Here is a 20,637-nt window from a genome sequence, read left to right as displayed (position 1 = left end):
ACGACGTTTGTGTTTTTTTGGAGCGCTATTTGGTTTCCTTTATAGAACCTATATATTTTCATTTTTCTTCCCACTTAGCGATGTGGGATATCCATAAGCCATGAATAATTATATTCCTTTGTTCCTATGTCTTTTTTTAAAGCACGTACAATACATTCATATCCCATCATATCATCATACATAATTATAAAGCTAGCATTTTTTCTTGAATCTCATGCATTTGAAACCCCCATTCTTTTTTCCTTTCACCATATCCATTTGAAACTCCCATGACTTTTCAATTTATTTATAATAATAATTATAATTTGGTAATTAGATTAAATAAATATCAAATCTAAAGTGTATTCATATATAAACTAAATTTCAATATTAAAATAATATCTTTAATTCTACTTATAAAATTATGCTTTTTACTTTTAACATATTATACTTAATTTATTAGTTTTAATATATTGTTGGATGTAAACCATTATCATTTTAAAGGTATAATGTTTGAACAATTTGTATAAAATACTTAAATTATTAATTAAAATATAATATTATAGGCTCAACTTAAATATAAATTTTATTTAACTTAAACAACCCAAAGATTATTTTATAAATAGTTAAAATTGATAAATTGTAGTGTATTTCTAATAATGATTGTAAGTTGGTTAATAAGGTTAAATAAATATCAAACCTAAAGTGTAATCATAAACAGACTAAATTTTAATTTTAAAATAATATATTTATTTCTATTTATAAAGTTATGTCTTTAAATTTTAACATATTATACTTGATTTATTAGATTTAAAATGTTGTTGCATGTAAACCATTATTAGTTTAAAGCTACAATTTTTGAACATTTTGGATAAAATACTTAAATTGTTAATTTAAATATAACATTACAGTGTCAACTTAAATATAAATTTCAGTTCCACTAAAAAAACCAAATAATATTTGGTAAATAGTTAAAAGTGATAAATCATAGTGATAAATGCAAAAACTAAATTGTAATATTAGTTTAACTAAAATATTTCCTAAATATATTTATATAATCGTTAAAAAAATTTCAAATAAGTAGTTTAAAATAACTTATAATAACAATAGTTAAAAATAACTCTATATAAATGATTATATTGTTACCTTTAAAATCAAAAAATAATGTTTGATATTTTAAATAATTATAATAATATAAATTAAAACATTAAGCGAATAAATTTTTAAAAAAATAGTTAAAAATAACAAATATAAATAATATTAAACCATATATAATATTTAATTTTATTGATGTGTAACTCGTGAGTAGAAGTCATTCAAACGATTGAGATTATGACGTTATAATAGATTTATATATTATCATATAATTCAAAATAATCAATATATTATATAAAATTAATATACAAATTATTATATCAAATTTAACAAAAATGTTAGTCTTATATTTTAAAAAAATATATATTTGTAAAGACTTCAACTATATAGGTGTTTCTGTGCATTACAATGTCAACTTAAATATAAATTTCAGTTTCATTTAAAAAAACTAAAGAATATTTTGTAAATAGTTAAAAGTGATAAATTGTAGTGATAAAAGCAAAAACTATATTGTAATTTCAATTTAACTAAAATATTTCTTAAATATATTTTTATAATCGTTAAAAGTTTCAAAATAAGTAGTTTAAAATAACTTACAATAACAATAGTTAAAACAACTCTATATAAATGATTATATTGTTAGCTTTAAAATAAAAAACAATGTTTAATGTTTTAAATAATTATAATGATAAAAATTAAAAAATTAAGCAAATAAGTTTTTAAAAAATAATTAACAATAAAAACAACTATAAATAACATCAAATCATATATTATATTTAATTTTATTCATGTGTAACTTGCGAGTAGAAATCATTCAAACGATTGAGATTATGAAGTTATAATAAATGTATATATTATCGTATAATTCAAAATAATCAATATATTATATCAATTTAGTATATACAAATTATTATATCAAATTTAATAACAACGTTATTGTTATATTTAAAAAATCATATATTTGTAAAGACTTCAACTATATAGATGTTTCTGCGCAACGCGCGAGCATTTGCCCAGTTTATGTAATAATAATAGGGGTGAGGTATTACGTGTTTTAAACTCTAAAGACTTCTCAAACTTTTAGTTTGATATATGCAAAAACTTTTTAGTTTGATATATAAAATGAAATGAGCCTACACAACTACATGATTACATACCAGTTATTATTCAATGTATAAAGTCTTAAATATGTTCACTTGTGCAAACAACTTTTTTGAGGTTATATACATGCGTTTCAATTCTTGTTATAGTGAGATATATGTTGCTTAATACTATTATTTTAAATATTAAAGTATCACAACAAATATTTAACTTGTTTATAATGAATTGAATGGTAAGAGAAGAAAAATATAATGGATCGAGGTTGGCTTTGGGACCAGTTAGGAATGTGATAGAGACGGTTCGGTGTTAGACCCAACTTTTAAAGATGAGGGTATTTCCTACACCCCTCGATGATAAGGACAAGGAAGGGGATGTGCTAGAGACACAAGGGCAGAGATGAGAATGGCTAACCCTGCCCTATCCCCATGCCGTTTCCATCTCTAGTTAGCTGAATTTGAATATTTTTATATTGTATACGTTTGTTTCAATAAAAACTTGATAAAATTTAGTTATAAAATATTTAAATGCAAGCATTGATAAGTGTAAGTTCAAGATCGTATATATATAGAAAATTTTAGGCTAATACATTTTGTCAATCACTATGTTTCACACATTAAAATTGATCTTAAATAGTTTTAGGGACTCATTATTGGTCATTCGGGATTATTTCTAGGGGCATAATGACATTTTGTACTTTTTAGTTTGTAGTGTTTGGAGGCCATATGTAATCCTTTAGGGGTTTTAACGTAACTTGAGAAACATATACACACTTAAATTTGATTATTGTATAATTTCATAGCATGATAATGATATTTATGGTTTTTTATTTTATAGCTAAATAGCTATGATCTTTGATTTTGTAGCAAATTATGTAGCAACATAGCTATAAATTTTGACTCTGTACCAATTGTCGTAGCAAGCGAGCTACAAATTTATAGAATCTGTAGCAAATTTTGTAGCAAAATAGACATGAATTTTGATTTCGTAGTAATTTTTGTAACAAAATAGCTACGAACTTTGATATGGATTAAATTTTGTATCAAAATACCTTTGACTTAAAATTTTCCTAGCAAATTTTGTAGCGCACTAGGTACGAAATCTGATTACATAGAAAGTTTTGTAATAATTCAAATATTAACTACAGAACATAATTTCGTAGCTAATTATGTAGCATAAATAGCTACGTCTAATGATTCTGTAGCATAGTCCATAGTAGAATACCTACGAATTTCAATTCTGTAGCAAACTTCCGTAGCTATTAACATATTAGCAACAAAATGAACTTTCGTAGTAAAATTTGTAGCAAAATAGAGACGGAAAGCCATTCCGTAGCATATTCCATATCAGAATCGCAACGAATTCTAATTTAGTAGCAAATTTCCGTCATTGTTTCAACTTTTTCTTGTAGTGACTCCTGAGCTCGGACCCGATCCCTCATCGGGACCTGAACCTCCTCAAGTGACCACCATACTGAAATAAACAAAGCAAACGATCATAAAACACTTGAAGGATCTCACACCTAACGGGTCCTTTAGTATCCCCGTGACTCCCTTAACTCGAGTACGAATCCTGTGATTCCAGTAGTAAGGACTCAATAATACCCTCTGCACCTATCTGTAATTTCGTCAAAATTTATCCTGATTCCCCTAAGTGACTCCCTAAATAACTCATCCGTAAATGCTAACATGCTTCCTAGGTTCTCCTAGGATTCCCAACCCAATAATCTTCGACACCAGCTGCAGAAGAAACCCCCACTAACATCCGCTACCTATCTTACGGATATAATTACATGCTACCGAGACTAGATAATTCTTATATTGTAAGGTCTCACACTACAATGGTTGGACTTAAACAAGAGTTGCACAGTTGATTTAAACCTAATGTTTTAAAATTATCTAACTTCTGCAACATGCAACCTAATATATTCACTTGATAGTTAATTAGCACTAGCAATGGTTCCTAAAAGCACAAAGTAGACAACATTCGAGCATCGAGTTCTAACTAGAGCACGACCTAACATGCCCTCCTAACAAATCAGTAATTCATACTAGCATTCAATTCCAGGGGCTCATACAATAAGCATATGATGCATGTCTCCTATCATACAATTCCTAAGGAGATCCTTATCCCTAATGATCGAGGTTGTTGTCTCGGTAAAAAAATAAACCAACTAACCTAAGTAGATAGGGTAAATAGGGTCGAATCCACAAGAAGTTCATGGCTAAACTTTGTGTCAAATTAATCAATAAAAAGAAAAGTATTAGTAGCAATTGTCACGAAAAAAATTAAAGCAAAAATCAATTAAAAGCTTGGAAATTTATTAATTAAAATGAAAATATCAATGAAAAAACTAGAGTACTCCCAGTTAAGTTATGGACGATTCAGATTCACACACTTTCTTCGGTGGAACCCTAATTCAATTACTTAGATGCAATTGGGGTTTATTAACTTGTAACACACAGCTTTGGGCACATGATATGTTCATTCAATTAGTTGTCTTATGTGACAACCTGAACCTTTTTCAGTCAACGAAAGTCAAAACCCGTTAAATAAAAATTTCAAATTTTATTTATTTTGTCAAGCTTGTATGGGTTTTGTAAGGGTTGAAAACAACTTAGAGTTTATGAATTCAATATATATATATATATATATATATATATATATATATATATATATATATATAAGTGTCGGGACCAAAATCGTGCGAAAAATCAAAATTTTCTTTGAAAATCAGCCAAGTCTCAGTGTTTACAGCCGTGAACATGTTTACGGCCGTAAACCGCTCACGGTCTGGGGATCCCACCTCCGAACGTGAACCCATCCTATACATATGTGTTCTTACCCTCATTTCTAAACTTCTGGCCGAAAACACTACTTTCTCTCTCTAAAACCACCCACTAAAAACTTAAGATTTATCTCATCTATCCCCCGAAAATCATCCAATCCACCTTGGAACTTGTTTTGGAGCATCAAGCATTCATCATTTCATCAAATCAAACAACCTTCATTGTTGAGTTCATGACCGTGAACCTTCAAACCTTCAAATCTTCAAAGACTGAAATCAGTTCACGGCCGCAAACCATTCAAGGTCGTAAACCATTCAATTGTAACATACACATTTTGAAATCATGTTTTGTAATAAATAAAATTGTGAAATACTATGAGAAATTGAGTGTTGAGTTCTAACAGATAGTTTTTACTATAAATAAAGTAAAACTATGTTTAGAATCACTCATAAAATATTTGAAGTCTTATGAGATTCCAATTAAAAGCCAAATAGTGAAATATAGCGAAAATATAAAATTTGAAATAAGTAAAATTTTATTATTGAAAGTTGTAGATAATCTCGTTAGAAACATTTAGGTGAAAACCTCGTCGAAATTCGAGTTATAACGAAGAAGTTTTGACCAATCGAAGATTCGCGACAGAACCGACACGGCGTCGAATGACGTAAAAAGTGAGTTTTTGATAAACTACTTTTTATTCTTAGTGATCTAAATGAAAGTCATAGTATTCGTTAAACCGAGAAGTTCGATAAAAAGAACGCCAAAATTTGACTTCGTATGAGGAAGTATAAGATTTTTCTGAGTTTCGGATTAGCAGTAGAGAGCTAAAAACTCGAATTTTAGATCGAGCGATATTCAGCCGATACAACCTAAACGATAATTGAAGATCTCATCATTTGTAGTACAACGGTAAAAAGTATGATGAAAACGGACGTCGGATGAAGAAGTTATGAATTTTTAATGGATTTTCCTGTCCAGGTCTGTTAAAAATATAATAATAAAAATAAAGTCAAAATTAGCCAACGAAGTCTAAATGAAAGCTGTAGATTATATTCTCACCTACGCGTGCATATAAAGAACATCAAAAACGGAGTTCGTACGCAAAAGATATGAATTTTTGAAGTTATTAAATAAAAATAAAGGAAAAATAAAAATCTAATCCGAGGTCGTACGCCCCGCGTACACGAGGTTACGCCCAGCGTACCTCGCACGTATCCGGTCCGGAGTCAGCCACGTAGTCCGCCTTCACATGGTCGCCACATAGAAGCCACGTCTGAGACCCAGGAACCGAGCATGCGACACCTCGCGTACGCCCAGCGTACCGAGGATCTACACCCCGGGTAGTAAGGTGCTTCGCACCCTATATAAGGGATGCGAATGTCTCAAGAAATGTTTGCTTATATTCACTCTTTTACACCCTCTACTCCTATTTTTAGACACTTTTAACCCCCAGAAGTCTCGTTATCATCCCCGACATCTGAAGCACGCGTCGACGCCCCGAAGTTCCCGAGAAAATCTTATTTTCAAGTCGAAACTATGCCCGAGTAAAGTCCGGTTTTCAACTAAAAACCCTGGTTTCGCCCCAGAAAATCATATTTGGAGTAGAAGTGCTACCCAAATTATTATTTTAACCCCGGTTATTTCAAGGTGAGTTCAATATATATGAACAATTGTATGTTATGTGTTATATGTGCTATGTGCTTTTCAGTGTTATTATTCCGGGTTATTTTCCCATGTTATTTTATTTGCTATTTTTATAGCAAAAGTAATACCTTTGACCATGTGATCAGTGAAAGGACTTAAATTCACATTGGTACTGGTACGTAGCCGTTGGTCATGTAGAGCATGTCTCCGTAAGAGAATGACTTTTATTCTATGGCATTGGCAAATGGTTAGACAGGACTATAAGCCTGAAATCTAACAAGATGTTAATCAGAAATCTTATGTCTTCTGTGCCATTTGGGCCGAAGCTTTGTTGATGTTTATCAAGTATGAAAATTGTTATGTCTTATTGATTGTATATCTTTGAATCAAGTCATTGATTGATATGAAAAGCTTGTCACATGAATTCACATATGCCTTTGTTGCTCCTTGATTCTCTTTGATTATGCCATATTGAAGTATATATATATATATATATATATATATATATATATATATATATATATATATGTGACATAACATTATATTGTATCTATTATTGAACTCACTAAGCGTCACCGCTTACCCTATCAATGTTTAACAATTGCAGGTGACAAGTAACTAGTATAATCATATATTGTTGAAAGAATTTGAATAGTTTGTAATAATACTTTTGTACTTCAGTTTATATTTGTATAAATTACAATATCCTGGGTAGTTATGTAATATATAACACTTTGTAATAGTCAGTTTGTATCCAATAGTTTGTAACCTCTTTATCAATGTAAAATATTGCTTTTATGAATATGCAAGTAGCATGTTTTGGAGTAATAGTATTGTGAAGTATGAAAGTTTGGGACTTTCAGAAATACGAAAGTTGGGGTCTTTCATCAATGGACGAAATCAGTTCACGGCCGAGAACCGTTCACGACCGCAATCAGCCCTAAATCATGGATCTTGGCTGTAAACCCACTTTTTCCACTTCGATCGAGTCTCGGTAACATTCCTTAACCAAAAGCGAGTGTTTTCTAACACTTTAACTAATGGATTCGCTAATTTAAATGCAAATATGTGTTTAATTATTGTTAGGATTCCATCAATTGCCGCGTACATTAACTCGAGGGTCCTCATTTCCAGTCTCGTTTTCCGACACATACACGCAACCAACTGTGAGTTCATACCCCTACCTTTTACTATTTTTAATGTTTTCAGGTAGGATTTTGTGTTTTTTATACAAATGATTTCAAATGGATTTAAAAACCTTTGCAATTGATACAAACTGAGAAATCACTGCATTTTATAAAGATATTTAAATATTCTTATCCCTTATGTAACATGATGAGCATGAGGGTAGTTTTCAATATACAATGATAATTGCAAGGTTTTCAGTAACATACATGTTATACATTTAAAACTATGTTGATATACTTTTGAAGCATCATCAAACTTTTACAGAATTCAATACATACGAGTAAACATACATACAAAACTATAATAGGTATAGCTTGGGGATCAATACACCATTTTACAAATTCAAGAACCGTACTTCATAACAAACATGTAAACTATGGTAGAACTAGTTTATGGTATACAATACTATTTTTCGGATAACAAGAGTACATTACTAAATAATTATTTAAGTATAATTATTATTACTCTACAAGGCATACATATAGATTCAAGTACAAAAGAACATTACACTACACGTAAACTAGTTAATACATGGTTGTGAGACAGTACTTTAATTGTACCCTTCGGGGTGTGGGCTAAATCCCATCATAGTATAACCTGAGTCTCCTAGAGGGAAAGCATGAGATTTGTGAATATATCTATTCATGATTGACTATACCACACCTAAACTGCTAGCTACAGTTAGACAGGCATGCTTGGGGTGACCAATGTCATAACGTCCAACGCCTAAAGAACATCGTAGGGGTCATTAGGTCATATCAAGCATGGTTATACGAACTTACAATAGTATAAACTAACCTTTTGTTTATGGGATTTCATTCTTCAATAGTTTTATTTTCATTAATAAAACTACTACATACTACAACTGGAGGATTCTAGGGATTTCAATTAATGGTTTTATTTTAAGTAATAAAACTACTATATATACTGGTGATAGTCAGGGTTTTCATACAATGCATTACTTACATTACTGGTGATAGCCAAGGTTTTCATACGATGCATTACTTACATTACTGGTGATAGCCAGGGTTTTCATATAATGCATTACTTACGTTACTGGTGGTAGTCAGGGTTTTCATACAATACATTACTTATATTACTGGTGTTAGCCAGGGATTTCACACAAGTACTTTCATATACAAAAACAAAATTCAATAACGAATTTACAATTGGTCTTATGGTTTAAGACTACCTCTCTTTACTAAAGAAAAAATTGGATTTTCTTGGAGACATACAAACATTTTCACGGATTCATTAATAGGTTTTCATTACAAAAACATGCTTATGAACTCACCAGCCTAATGCTGATACTCTTTGAAAACCACTTGTATTCTCAGAAAATCAGTAGACAGGTACTTTCGCAGGTTTTTGAGAAGACGGAGCATCACGTCTTTTATATTTTGCTATACTTTTGATGTGTGTGTGTATGTATATATATATATATATATATATATATATATATATATATATATATATATATATATATATATATATATATATATATATATATATGAATCAAACTGATGTAAATACCTTATGTATATATTCAATGTAATGGTTGTGTTTACTTTGATTACTATGATGCAATTGTTGTGATACTATACATGATGTCCTCCACCCCCGAACGTTTCCGCCGTTTCGGTTTGGGGGTGTGACATCTTACTCCTTATGTTTAAATGGATTAGGAACAATTAGTGAACTAGCAATGAAGTGTCTTACAACTACCTATTACCATATTAAGATTCAATATCATAAATTGGAATAATATATGTTGATTCAATCACTTGTATTTATTCCTAAACTAATTGAAATTGGAACAAATGATGAATTGACAATAGATTGTCTTAATTATGACATCACACAAATTCATATAACTCAATTTCAATCATTATTACCAAAAGATTATCATATGGAACATAAAATAACAACTGAAATTAACTAGAATCAACCAAAATTCCTAAACATCCCCATAAGTAACCCTAATGATTTAGCCTTCCATTGAGTTCATAAAAACACTAATTTGGATGAAATAAATGAAATGACTAATGAAATCCATAAACAAACTTAGAATCATCAAACAAATATAGCCTAATGATTATCAAAGTATAAAACAAATAAACCTTGGAGAAGAAGTAGTTTTTGGAAAAACAAATTGATGAAGATTAACCAATGAAATGATCTTAACTTATAGCTTGATGATGAAATCGATGAACTCTTGCCTTGAATCCAGATTGAGATGGAATGGATTTGTGTTTCCAAATGTTTGCAAGGGTTTTAGAAGCCTCAAAAACTCAGGAAAAAGCTCTGAAAATTGGTGGTGGGAAACTTAAAAACGAATGGCTAAGTCCATATTTATATTATTTGGCAGAAAATAATGAAATCGGACGATATGGGACGTTAGACGTCCTAGAAGACGTCTTAGATGTCATGTATAACGCCTAGGCATTCTTTGTACATCTTTGCATGCCTTCTAACGTCCTTGAAATACACTAAAAATTGGCCAAAAACGTTGGACGTCTTATACGCGTTCTAGGATGTCCTTCCTTGATTCTTATGCTTTCCGAAACGTACAGTTCCAACACGGGACACCCCTAAAATTTCTAGTCGTCCTAGGGGACGTCTTAGATGCCGTGTAAGATGCCGACGAGGTCCTCCTCTTCTTTTCTTCTCCGAAATCTGCCAAGATGCTAACCGTTTGACTTTGACGTCCTAGGGGACATCTTAGATGCCTAGAGGCATCCTTCACCTTCCGTGCATGTTTTAGTGATCAAAATGACATAACTAGCAGAAACACAAAACACAAAAGTTGTAGAAAATATTGTCTAGTTTCCAGAACCTCTTTACTAATGTCAATTGAAGCTCCAAAGCTTGAGATATGACCAAAACATTGAAGCATGGCCAATTTTCCCAACACTGTTTCTTCATTCTTTTAGCGATTCGTTTTACTTGTAGGTTCCGCCCACTTTTAGCATGATATATTAACCTATATATGAAGTTCAACAACTCATCAAAGTAGTGCCATTCTTAGAAAATTATTCATCAATTCAACAGATTATGACAATTTAGTACTTTCATAAAACAGACTTATCACCTAATCTAACATGTTATTCACATATTTACATACCGGATCAATAAACATGTATGCGTATTTTGTGAACACTTAGTTGAGCTCGATCGATTGCGTACATCACACCCCTTTGTTATAGTAGAAATCCTTTTTCGAAATCATTTCTTTTTATGAAACTTTTACCAAATTCTCAGTTTGAGTTCAGACACACTCGAGAGTGTACCCGAATCCCTCAAATCAAGGCTCTTAAAACAAAAATCAAAGTATGCCAATGTAAATTTGGTTCTTAGAGTACAAATCCCAAAATCATAAAAATTGTGGAAACATGGGTGGATGCACTGCGATCAGGTCGAGCTCTTCCCTCTCGAACCAAAAGTACCCGAAATATAAACTTAAAATATACCCCAAATACCATATATCATACATCATACATACATATCATACATAACATACAATTGTTGGGTTTTGAGCACTATAACACCCCTATGGTACACATGCAACCCTAGATGCTTTGGATCTGGTTTTTCTCTATTATACATGCAATATTGTTTCCAAAGCATGAAACCTAAGCTAGCATACAAAACTTTGAGATATACAACATAAAACCTAAGTAGATGAATACCTCTTACTGTAACTTAGAGTTCTTAGCCTTCAAAAGCTTTAGCACCTCTAATGTGTCACAAACACCAAGTGCAAAAGGAGGCTTATGAAAAGTGGCTAGGAAGCTCAAAATCGGTTATGTTCTTCTTGGGAATGCTTTGGGAGCCCATTTTGGTGACTATGGGGATCCTTTTATAGGGTGGGAAAGCCTAGGGTTACATCCATGCACACCATAATTCACATGACTCTTCATATCTCATGGGTTACATGGGTTAAACCTTATGGACTATCACATGTGTTTAGTCCGCCCTAACCAACCATGTATCATTAGCCCAACTATAAGTATTATTGGTTTACATAATCATTCCCCATATATTTAATTAGTCTCTTTTGATCACTGAATTAATTCTTGATCAATACTAATTAAATAATATGATTTCTCAATTAATATATTATACTTATAATATATTAATAAACTACAAATAACCTCTTCTAAAAAAAAATTCATCCTATCAAATTGCATTGATGAAGGCAACCCCAAAGGACCATGCTATAACTGGGTCAAGTACATACCAATTATAGTTATGAGCTTAGACACCTAATCCAACAACAACAGGTCTATTTCAACCCTGATTCCTTTCATACTTTTGATTCCCTTCCGACTCCTTCGATATCTTTAAACCAGTATGGATCTATTTCACCCCTTACAACTAAGCATACAATCATACTAGCAAGAGTCACAAAGACACCCAACACATAAAGGCATATCAGTAAGTGTCACGAATATCACTATCATCCTACAATATAATCCAATGGACTGACATCAGTGCCTTTCACCCACAAATACAGTGAGGAAACTTACATCAATCTGAAGATGCACAAATCATATTCTCTGGATGCTGCTACTACGACTTCTCACAGCCAAACCAACCAATCATAATCTCTATCAAAAAGGGTAAAAGACCCTTTTACCCTTTCTTACTCTAGGCTCAACAAACCATGACCCAAGGCCCAAGAATGGCCCAAAAGTCTTAAGGCCCAATAATGGCCCAAAAAGGTTTTTTTTGGTGAGTACGCTAAGCGTACCACCTTATTACGCCCAACGCACAATCTTACACGACAAGGGAAAACGGAGGCTGAATGCATTACAATGAGCGTACGCATATGTATGCCCATCATGCTCCCCTGATGGTGAAATTTCACGTTAAGCTCTTAATGACTTAAGTCCAAACGTCCAAAAAAACAGATATTGCTTAAGGGAAACACCATAAATGATAAAGTCAGCAAGTTGATGCCTTTGCATGGCTTAACAAGGCCCAACACCTTTTTCTAACACTCTAACTTCACATTACGACCATCAACTCTTGCATTGTTGAGCTAAAACCATCAAGGTGCCATTTTTATGAACAAGAGATCTCATAAAAATCAGATATACTATTCTAAACTTCTAGAGTAACTTATACTCACATGAATCAACTCAAGGGACCAAAATATACCAAAAACTCTAAACTTAATAGATCTAAAAGATGATTCAATAAGGTTGAGACGTTATACCTCCAAAAGGATGATCAAGGTGAATAGATTCTGGATCCACAAGCTTCTAGTCAACAAGGGCTTCTCCAAAGGGTTATTCTTCCTTCAAGATGCACCAAACGCAGACCAAAACATACACAAGGCTTAATATTCTATCAAAAAGGATTAGGGTTTCATGGGAGTTGCTTTGGGACGAAGGAGGCTGATAATAGAAGGGGTGTTGAAGTTATAAGGTGCTTAAATAGGATCCAAACCCTAAATTTTAGGGTTTACCCTAGGCTCGAGTACACCCAACGTACGCTAGGTACACCCAACGTACGCTAGGTACACCCAACATACCAGGGGGAAAACCCTGTGTCTAAGGCTCGAATAGGTATGCCCAACGTACCTCAATTATACCAAGCATAATGGATCCCTTTGAAAAAATAATTAAACATTTAAATTTTAAGAAATTTACCTGTAAATCGGGCATTACAACTACAATTCGAAAGACTTTGATAATTAATTGATTCATTGAAATTTAATGTTAATTATAATGATTATAATGGTTAATCTTTAAATATAAAACTTCAATTTATTTGCCAAATTAACAAAAAAAAGCTTATCAAAAGTGTAACATCCAGTTTCGGGATGTATCTTATTTTGAGTTTTTGGACTGTAATTCGATCATGTAAAGGCCTTGGGCTTCAAGGAAAGAGGGGGTAGACCCTATTGGATGATGATGATGTTGGATAAGTGATTTAAAACTTGAATTGTACTTTGGAGCTGAAGGGATAACATGGAAAAAGTAATATTTTAGGACGCATGGGCTCTATGCTGAGTGTAGCCTTCTATACATTAAGTGTAGCTCTATACTGAGTGTAGCCTTTTGTACGCTAAGCGTAGCTCTACGTTGAGCGTAAGTCAACTGAGGGTTGACCGTTGACTTTTGGACCGATCTGACTTTTGGTCAACCATGTTGGGACTTAGTGTAGGAAAGGAAAAATGATCTTTTGCCCAAAGAAATTTAGTTGTGAGCCTAGACCTTTTGAGAGTTGGTTATCACCTTAATTGTTAATTAGGGTTTTATTGTGTATGTTTAGCAAGATGAGACATGTTATCGTCGACTCGAGTGTGTGGCTTATCTTTTCTTCAGGATTGAGGTGTTTATTCTCATTATACTACGTAGGATGCTAGTTGTCTTTGTGATACTTGTATGGAAGACCAGTCACTGGCCCCTAACATATGTATGAAAGGCTAGGTGGTAGATCTTGGCAATTGTATGCAAGATCAAGGTCTAGCCCCGATGGTTATATGTAGGATGCTAGTTTTCTTTGTGATGCTCTCATGGAAGACCAGGAGGTGACTTTTGGCACTTATATCTAAGATCAGGGTTGACTCTTGGCATGGTAAGGAAAGACGATTATTCGGCTCATGACATTGGTAGGGAAAGACCATTATTCGACTCATGGCTGATAGTGATTGTAAGACTATGGTTGATACATAACATTGCCTATCCTATGTATGATATGCAATATTTTGGGGAATTCACTAAGCTTTGTGTTTACGGTTTGTGGTTTAAACATTTTCAGGTACTTCCAGTTCAAAAGAGAGGGGTTCGACTTGACCACACAACACCCCTTGATGGCTTTTTCCACACTGATTGTTATTGTTTTACTTTGATGTTTAAATGATACATTTTACCCCGATTGATTTTGGAACAAATGGTTATATGGATTTAATGGTTTTAAATGAAAATTTTTATCGGTATTTTTTGGACGTTAGAAAAAGATATTTTAATAATAATATTATTTTTCGGAAAAGATAGTTGCTTGAATATTTAAAAATAACTAAAAGTTAAATATAATGTTAAATATCAAAATGAAATCCAAATATCAAAATTTACATGCAACTTATAAATATATTACATTTAATTATTACAAAAAAAATATTTAAATAAATTGATTAATTATTGATAGTTAAAAATTGTCATAAATAAAAAAAAAAATTTATTTTTATTTTTATTTATAACATACAAACATCGGCTATTGAAATCAAGTTTTTTATACTTATATATTTTTTTATCATATTATATGAAATAATTAAAATATGTTATAACAACTTGTAAACAATTATTAACTTATTTATATACCATACACATACAACATTTAATCATATTATTATATTTTATGTAATATATTTACTATTTTTTAAACAATTATTAACTTATTTTTAATATTATATACATATCAATATGTAATTATATTATTATATTTTATGTAATATATTTACTATCCTTTAAATCAACATATGCATACTGTAACAACTCCGGTCTCTTAGGCAAGAAAACCATTTGGGCCAAAATTTGTTGTTGGCAATGTTGCCATTAATCCAAAATCCATTATGAATCTCCAATAAAGAATAAGGAACCATGTTCACTCTAAACAATCTATTAACCTCAGGGCTCTTTAACCGGCAAAACTACCAAGTTAAAATCGCAAGAATGGATACCATCGCCGCCGACGACCAAAATCTTGTTGTCAAGCACTCCAGCGATAGCGCAAGCCACCTTTCTCCACCACCACAACCATTATCCAAAAACGCACAGAAGAAGCTATTAAAGCAACAGAGATTTGAAGCCAAAAAAGCAGAGAAAAAAGCCGCCATTAAAGAGGAGAAGAAACGACAGGGTGAGAGGAAACGGAAAGAATGGGAAGAAAAGCTCTCGAATTTATCAGAAGAAGAGAAATTGAAGATGATAGAGACAAGAAAAGGGATGAGGAAAGAGAGAATGGACCAGAGGTCGGAGGAAAGAGAGAGTAAAGCCCTCAGACTATCGGAGGCTAAGAAACACGGGCAAAACATCGTTATTGATCTTGAATTCTCCGATCTCATGGCTCCTAATGAGATTCATAGCCTCGTTAAACAGGTAATTAAGCTTAACATTTCATATGGCTGTTTACAAATGTTATTCTTTCACTAAAGTTGTTGTTGGTGTTTTGGTAGCAATCATCTTGAACTAAAACTTTCTTGTGTGGATTACTTATTGACATTAAAATACAGATAATGTATTGTTATGCTGTGAATGGAAGAAGTGTAATCCCATCTCATCTCTGGTTGACTGGCTACGAGGGAGAAATTGGAAATCAATTACAAAAGATCCCGGGATTTGATAAATGGATAATTGAGAAAGATAATGGTCCATATATCAATACATTTGAAACTCAAAAGGAGCATTTGGTGTATCTAACAGCAGATTCTGAAACTATGCTCGATGAATTAGATCCAAAGAAAATCTATATTGTTGGTGGGCTTGTTGATAGAAATAGATGGAAAGGGATAACCATGAAGAAAGCTTTAGATCAAGGAATTCAAACAGCAAAACTCCCCATTGGCAACTACCTCAAGATGTCTGGTTCTCAGGTATATTGATGATTTTGGTTTGTAGAATGTTTTTATATAATGAATTTCCATTTACTTAAAACTATTTGTTACCCTAAAATTGACAAATTGGATTTGGTCTCATAAGTTGTTTGTGTCTCTAAATCTAGGTCCTTACAGTAAATCAAGTGATGGAAATACTTCTCAAATACTTGGAAACTAAAGACTGGAAAGCTTCATTCTTCCATGTGATTCCACAAAGGAAAAGATGTGAAACTGAAGCACAAGGGTCCCACGAAGAAGAAGAAGAAGAAGAAGAAGAAGAAGGTGAAGAGGAAGAGAAACTTGATCAAGAGATTAAAAGGCAATGCGTTGAAACATAGGTAGCTTAATTTTAGGTGTAGCCTTTCATTGTAACTTATTAATGTTTCTGTTGTTTTCATATTTTGATTTTGTGTTCAAAGTTACAAATTGGTTTTGAAGCCTTCTATTGCAGATATTTACCTAAATTTGGGGTAATAAACAACTAGATGAACTAATGCATTTATAAAAACGAATGTTAACCTATAACTCGATAAAACATTTAAACCTTAATTCTGGAGATTATGTTTCAACATATAGTGCCCATTACAGGTTATATTTCGTTTTATTTGCTTTCAGATCCATTCCATCATACCAAACAGACAATTAAAAATCTTATAAAGGAAAGCAGATTACCACTACTTGATCAGCATGTTAACCGTTTTACATGCCTTTCCAAAGTGACCCAATGTAATTTGTTATACCATGAGCCAAAAAAAGAAAAAAGAAAAAAAAGAAGCAACAACAAACCACATGCATCATGATCTCATCATCACCACCATTTCTCACTCTTTACACTGAGCATACGGTTCGAAACCCGCAACAGCAGCCGCACCAGAAGGCCCACCACTTGATGGGTCCTTCAAGAACCCACCAATGCTAGCAGGACCAAAGAACCCATTATGATGATGACCCATATGAAACCCATGCACAAAAGGACCCATCCCATATGGACCCGGGTCAGCGGTTCGTTTAATCAGCGGGTCACCCCTTATGGACCCACGTTCACCACCGTCAAACTCACGGTAGCGGTGGAGGTACACAGTCAGTGGCTCGATGTAATCATCGAACCCTAATTTGCTCATGGCCCACAAGACATCTTCAGCTGTGATGGTCTTTCTTTGCTCACGTTGGCATCGATCATTGGCTTCACCAGTGACAAAGCTTATGTATTCGGATACGCATTCTTGGATTGTTTCTTTTGCATCATCAGAGATTTTGGCGTGTGGTGGGAGGATTTTTCGCATGATTCGGATCACGTTTGCTATTGGCATGAAGCGGTCTTGTTCTCGGACTGTGCATTCGTTGTCATCTGTGGATGTGTTGGTGGTAGGGGTGGAGATTTCGGGGAGCTTGAGCTTCATGTCCGGTTGGTGCATCCCTGTAGAGTAGGTAGTGTGACAAGTTTACAGATTAGACAGGAGGTGAGAATCCATAGCAGAACGTGAAAATGTCTAGTTAAACAAAATAGGTGGTAAGAATCCATAAGAGATACATCGGATTAGATAGAATAGAGGGGAGGTGAGAATCAATATTTTGTAGAGTTCAAGTCAACTTCATCTTTCTTGAGATGGGGACATAATTTACCTTCATATTTTGGTTGCAACGGGTGAATATAACCTTCTCATCGTTTGTAAGTAATATAACAAATGTGATAAATCAATTAAAGATAATGATGGTTGATGGGTTTGATAGATTTCTGTGAGAAGCAAGAAATTTAGAATAATGTAAAAGGAAATATGGAAAAAACATATATGCAAATATATATAGGTGAAAATACAAAAAAACGTACACAACCTATTATCCAACTATATTCGAAACAAAATTAACCCATATATTATTTTTTTTTTTAGAGAAAAAGACACATTATTTTTACCTATAGATTTTATTAATATTTCCAATAGAAAGCTATTAATCGGTTTATTGTAAGTCGACAATTGTGGATGATGACATGGGTGGTCCATATCATCCTTTGACTTCTATAGCGTATCAAGAAGAAAAACTCAATATATAATGTGACTAATGACATGTTTGATAATGAAGTTATACCTTTTGATACGTTGTTATAAGAGGCCAAAGGATGTCATGGACCATCCATAGACCATCCATGTTATCAGTCACATTAGTCACATTACGTTTAATTACCACATCACTTAAATCAAACTGATCAATAGTAATTACCAAAAAATGGATAAAATCAATAAGTAAACGATAATGTTTTTTTATGAACAAAAAAATAATATAATAAGAGTTTTTCCGTATATAAATGCATAGTAGGTTGTGGTTTTCTCTATTATGCTTATATATACACTTAATACAAAAGCAACTATGACAATAATAGACTATCTATAACTAAAGCTATGCTAAATTGGTAACACTCTTCTTCAAAAATCACGATGGTATTGAAGAAACCAAAATAAGTTTGGAGATCACATCATGAAAACGGGCTATATATAGACAGTGAAGTTTTTTTTTGAAAAGAGCTGGCAATGTGCTTTGGTAAATACACCAACAGATCGAGTATAAGTGAATTTACAAAATGTTGTGTTCAATAAGGTGAAAACTATCTATAAATACAAAACTATCCGTCAAAACTCAAGATTTGAACAAACTAAATTGAGTTTAGATACCATAGCATTATGTTTTTGAAGTGAACGTACTTAGATTTTAGAGGAGGGAAATTATCATTCTTTCCAATACTTGATTAAAACATTAAATAATAGATTAATATCATTTGGTCGATTGTTAAAAGTCGAGAAATTTCGAAATGTTACAATGTAAAATCATATTAAATTATTAATATATACCAAGTCCTCTCTTACAGATTAAAAATAAGCATGGATTTAAATGGAGAAAAGCAAAAGGAGGTTGAAACTTGAAAGTGGAAGGAGGCAAAGTGTGCATATGTGACAGATTCGTGTTGTCAAGATGAAAGACAGATAATCTTGCATGCATGCCACTTGTTCTACACTATTTGTCTTCTGCAATTAGCACATTTCACAGACTCAAGAAGTAACGAAGAACAGATCAAACAGACTTCCATGGCCGATGAACAACAATACTTGCTCATAACACCTTAAAAACTTCAAACACACCCATCACCAATCGATATTATATATTCTCTCTCATCAACACGATCCCCCAATTTATTTCTCGTTTGAAAAGTTAAAATTGTTTACTAGAAACAAAAAGTTAATCCAGAGTATCTTAGTTGTCTGTGAAGCAATAAAGAATGTAGACGAATCACTGAAAGATGTCGACATTTGTATTAATTAATCGTGCACTATATTACTCACAAAACTTTGCATCGAACTATTGTCTGTAAGTTGAAGCACAACACTGAGGAATTAACGATACTTGACATGATTGAAAGAACACATTTTGCATGCAGAAGTTAAATCAAAAACCTAATTCAAGATTTCTTGAAATGAATAAAGAAGAGACATAAGGAGAGGCCAATGCAGTTGCAGGAAAAGAAAGATCCCCAGTAAAGTAACAGAAACATTATATATATTTATAAATATATTTATAGAGTAAATTATATATAGTACCAGATGTAGGGTGGATGGGGAGCCTGTGGTAGCCATGGAAACCTCCTCCACGTTCCATCTCCTTTCTCTCTCTAGGAAGCTCTCTTTCTCTCTCTAGAATTTGAAAAAAATAGAAGTGTTGATAACAGATAGAAAAGAGAGAGAGAGAGAGAGAGAGAGAGAGAGAGAGAGAGAGAGAGAGAGTGCATGTTTTCTTAGGCAAATGTAGATGGTGGGGTGGTGGGAAAGATGAAGACACGTGGCATGGAGGCGCGGTGAACAAGAACAGTGTATTCGCCGGAGCCACCCCTTCGCATTCACTGCGCATTTGACCGCCACCCTCTTTCGCTAATGCATGGCCACACCTACCCCTTTTTGGATTTATCTGCCCCACTCGATCCTCTGTCGTTTTACATATCAAAAAATCTCATTTTTCCAATATCAATATATATTCCATCTATGCATGCATTACTTTTACTCTTCTTTTCATAAAAACAAGTAAGAATTAGCATTACACATACCATTTTGCATGGCAATGTGCTTGAGACTTGAGAGATTAATTAACCATTACATTACATTATCATATCTTGATATTACATTATCATATCTTGATATTACAACAATCCATCCCAGAGAAAAACAATATTGATACATTATATTAATAATGGATCAA

At 32.7% G+C, this 20,637-nt stretch overlaps 2 protein-coding genes across 2 annotated transcripts; one reads left to right on the top strand and one right to left on the bottom strand.

Moving 5' to 3' along the window:
• Positions 1-15,336: 15,336 nt before the first annotated feature.
• On the top strand, positions 15,337-16,862 carry LOC145042217 (tRNA (guanine(9)-N1)-methyltransferase-like protein). The gene is made up of 3 exons (XM_078990600.1): positions 15,337-15,901; positions 16,036-16,395; positions 16,524-16,862. The coding sequence occupies exons 1-3, from the start codon at positions 15,404-15,406 to the stop codon at positions 16,734-16,736; spliced, it is 1,071 nt and encodes a 356-aa protein (XP_078846726.1). The 5' UTR covers positions 15,337-15,403; the 3' UTR covers positions 16,737-16,862.
• Positions 16,863-17,035: 173 nt separating this feature from the next.
• NF-YB6 (nuclear factor Y, subunit B6) lies at positions 17,036-20,078 on the bottom strand. The gene is made up of 2 exons (XM_078986937.1): positions 19,986-20,078; positions 17,036-17,815 (listed from the first exon to the last, which is right to left on the bottom strand). Exons 1-2 carry the CDS (start codon positions 20,041-20,043, stop codon positions 17,220-17,222), a joined length of 654 nt encoding a protein of 217 aa, XP_078843063.1. The 5' UTR covers positions 20,044-20,078; the 3' UTR covers positions 17,036-17,219.
• Positions 20,079-20,637: the final 559 nt, after the last annotated feature.

Source organism: Lactuca saligna, chromosome 4 (genome assembly GCF_052625555.1).
Source record: "Lactuca saligna cultivar CGN05327 chromosome 4, ASM5262555v1, whole genome shotgun sequence".
Classification (NCBI taxonomy): domain Eukaryota; kingdom Viridiplantae; phylum Streptophyta; class Magnoliopsida; order Asterales; family Asteraceae; genus Lactuca; species Lactuca saligna.
This window is presented reverse-complemented; position numbering and strand designations above follow the sequence as displayed.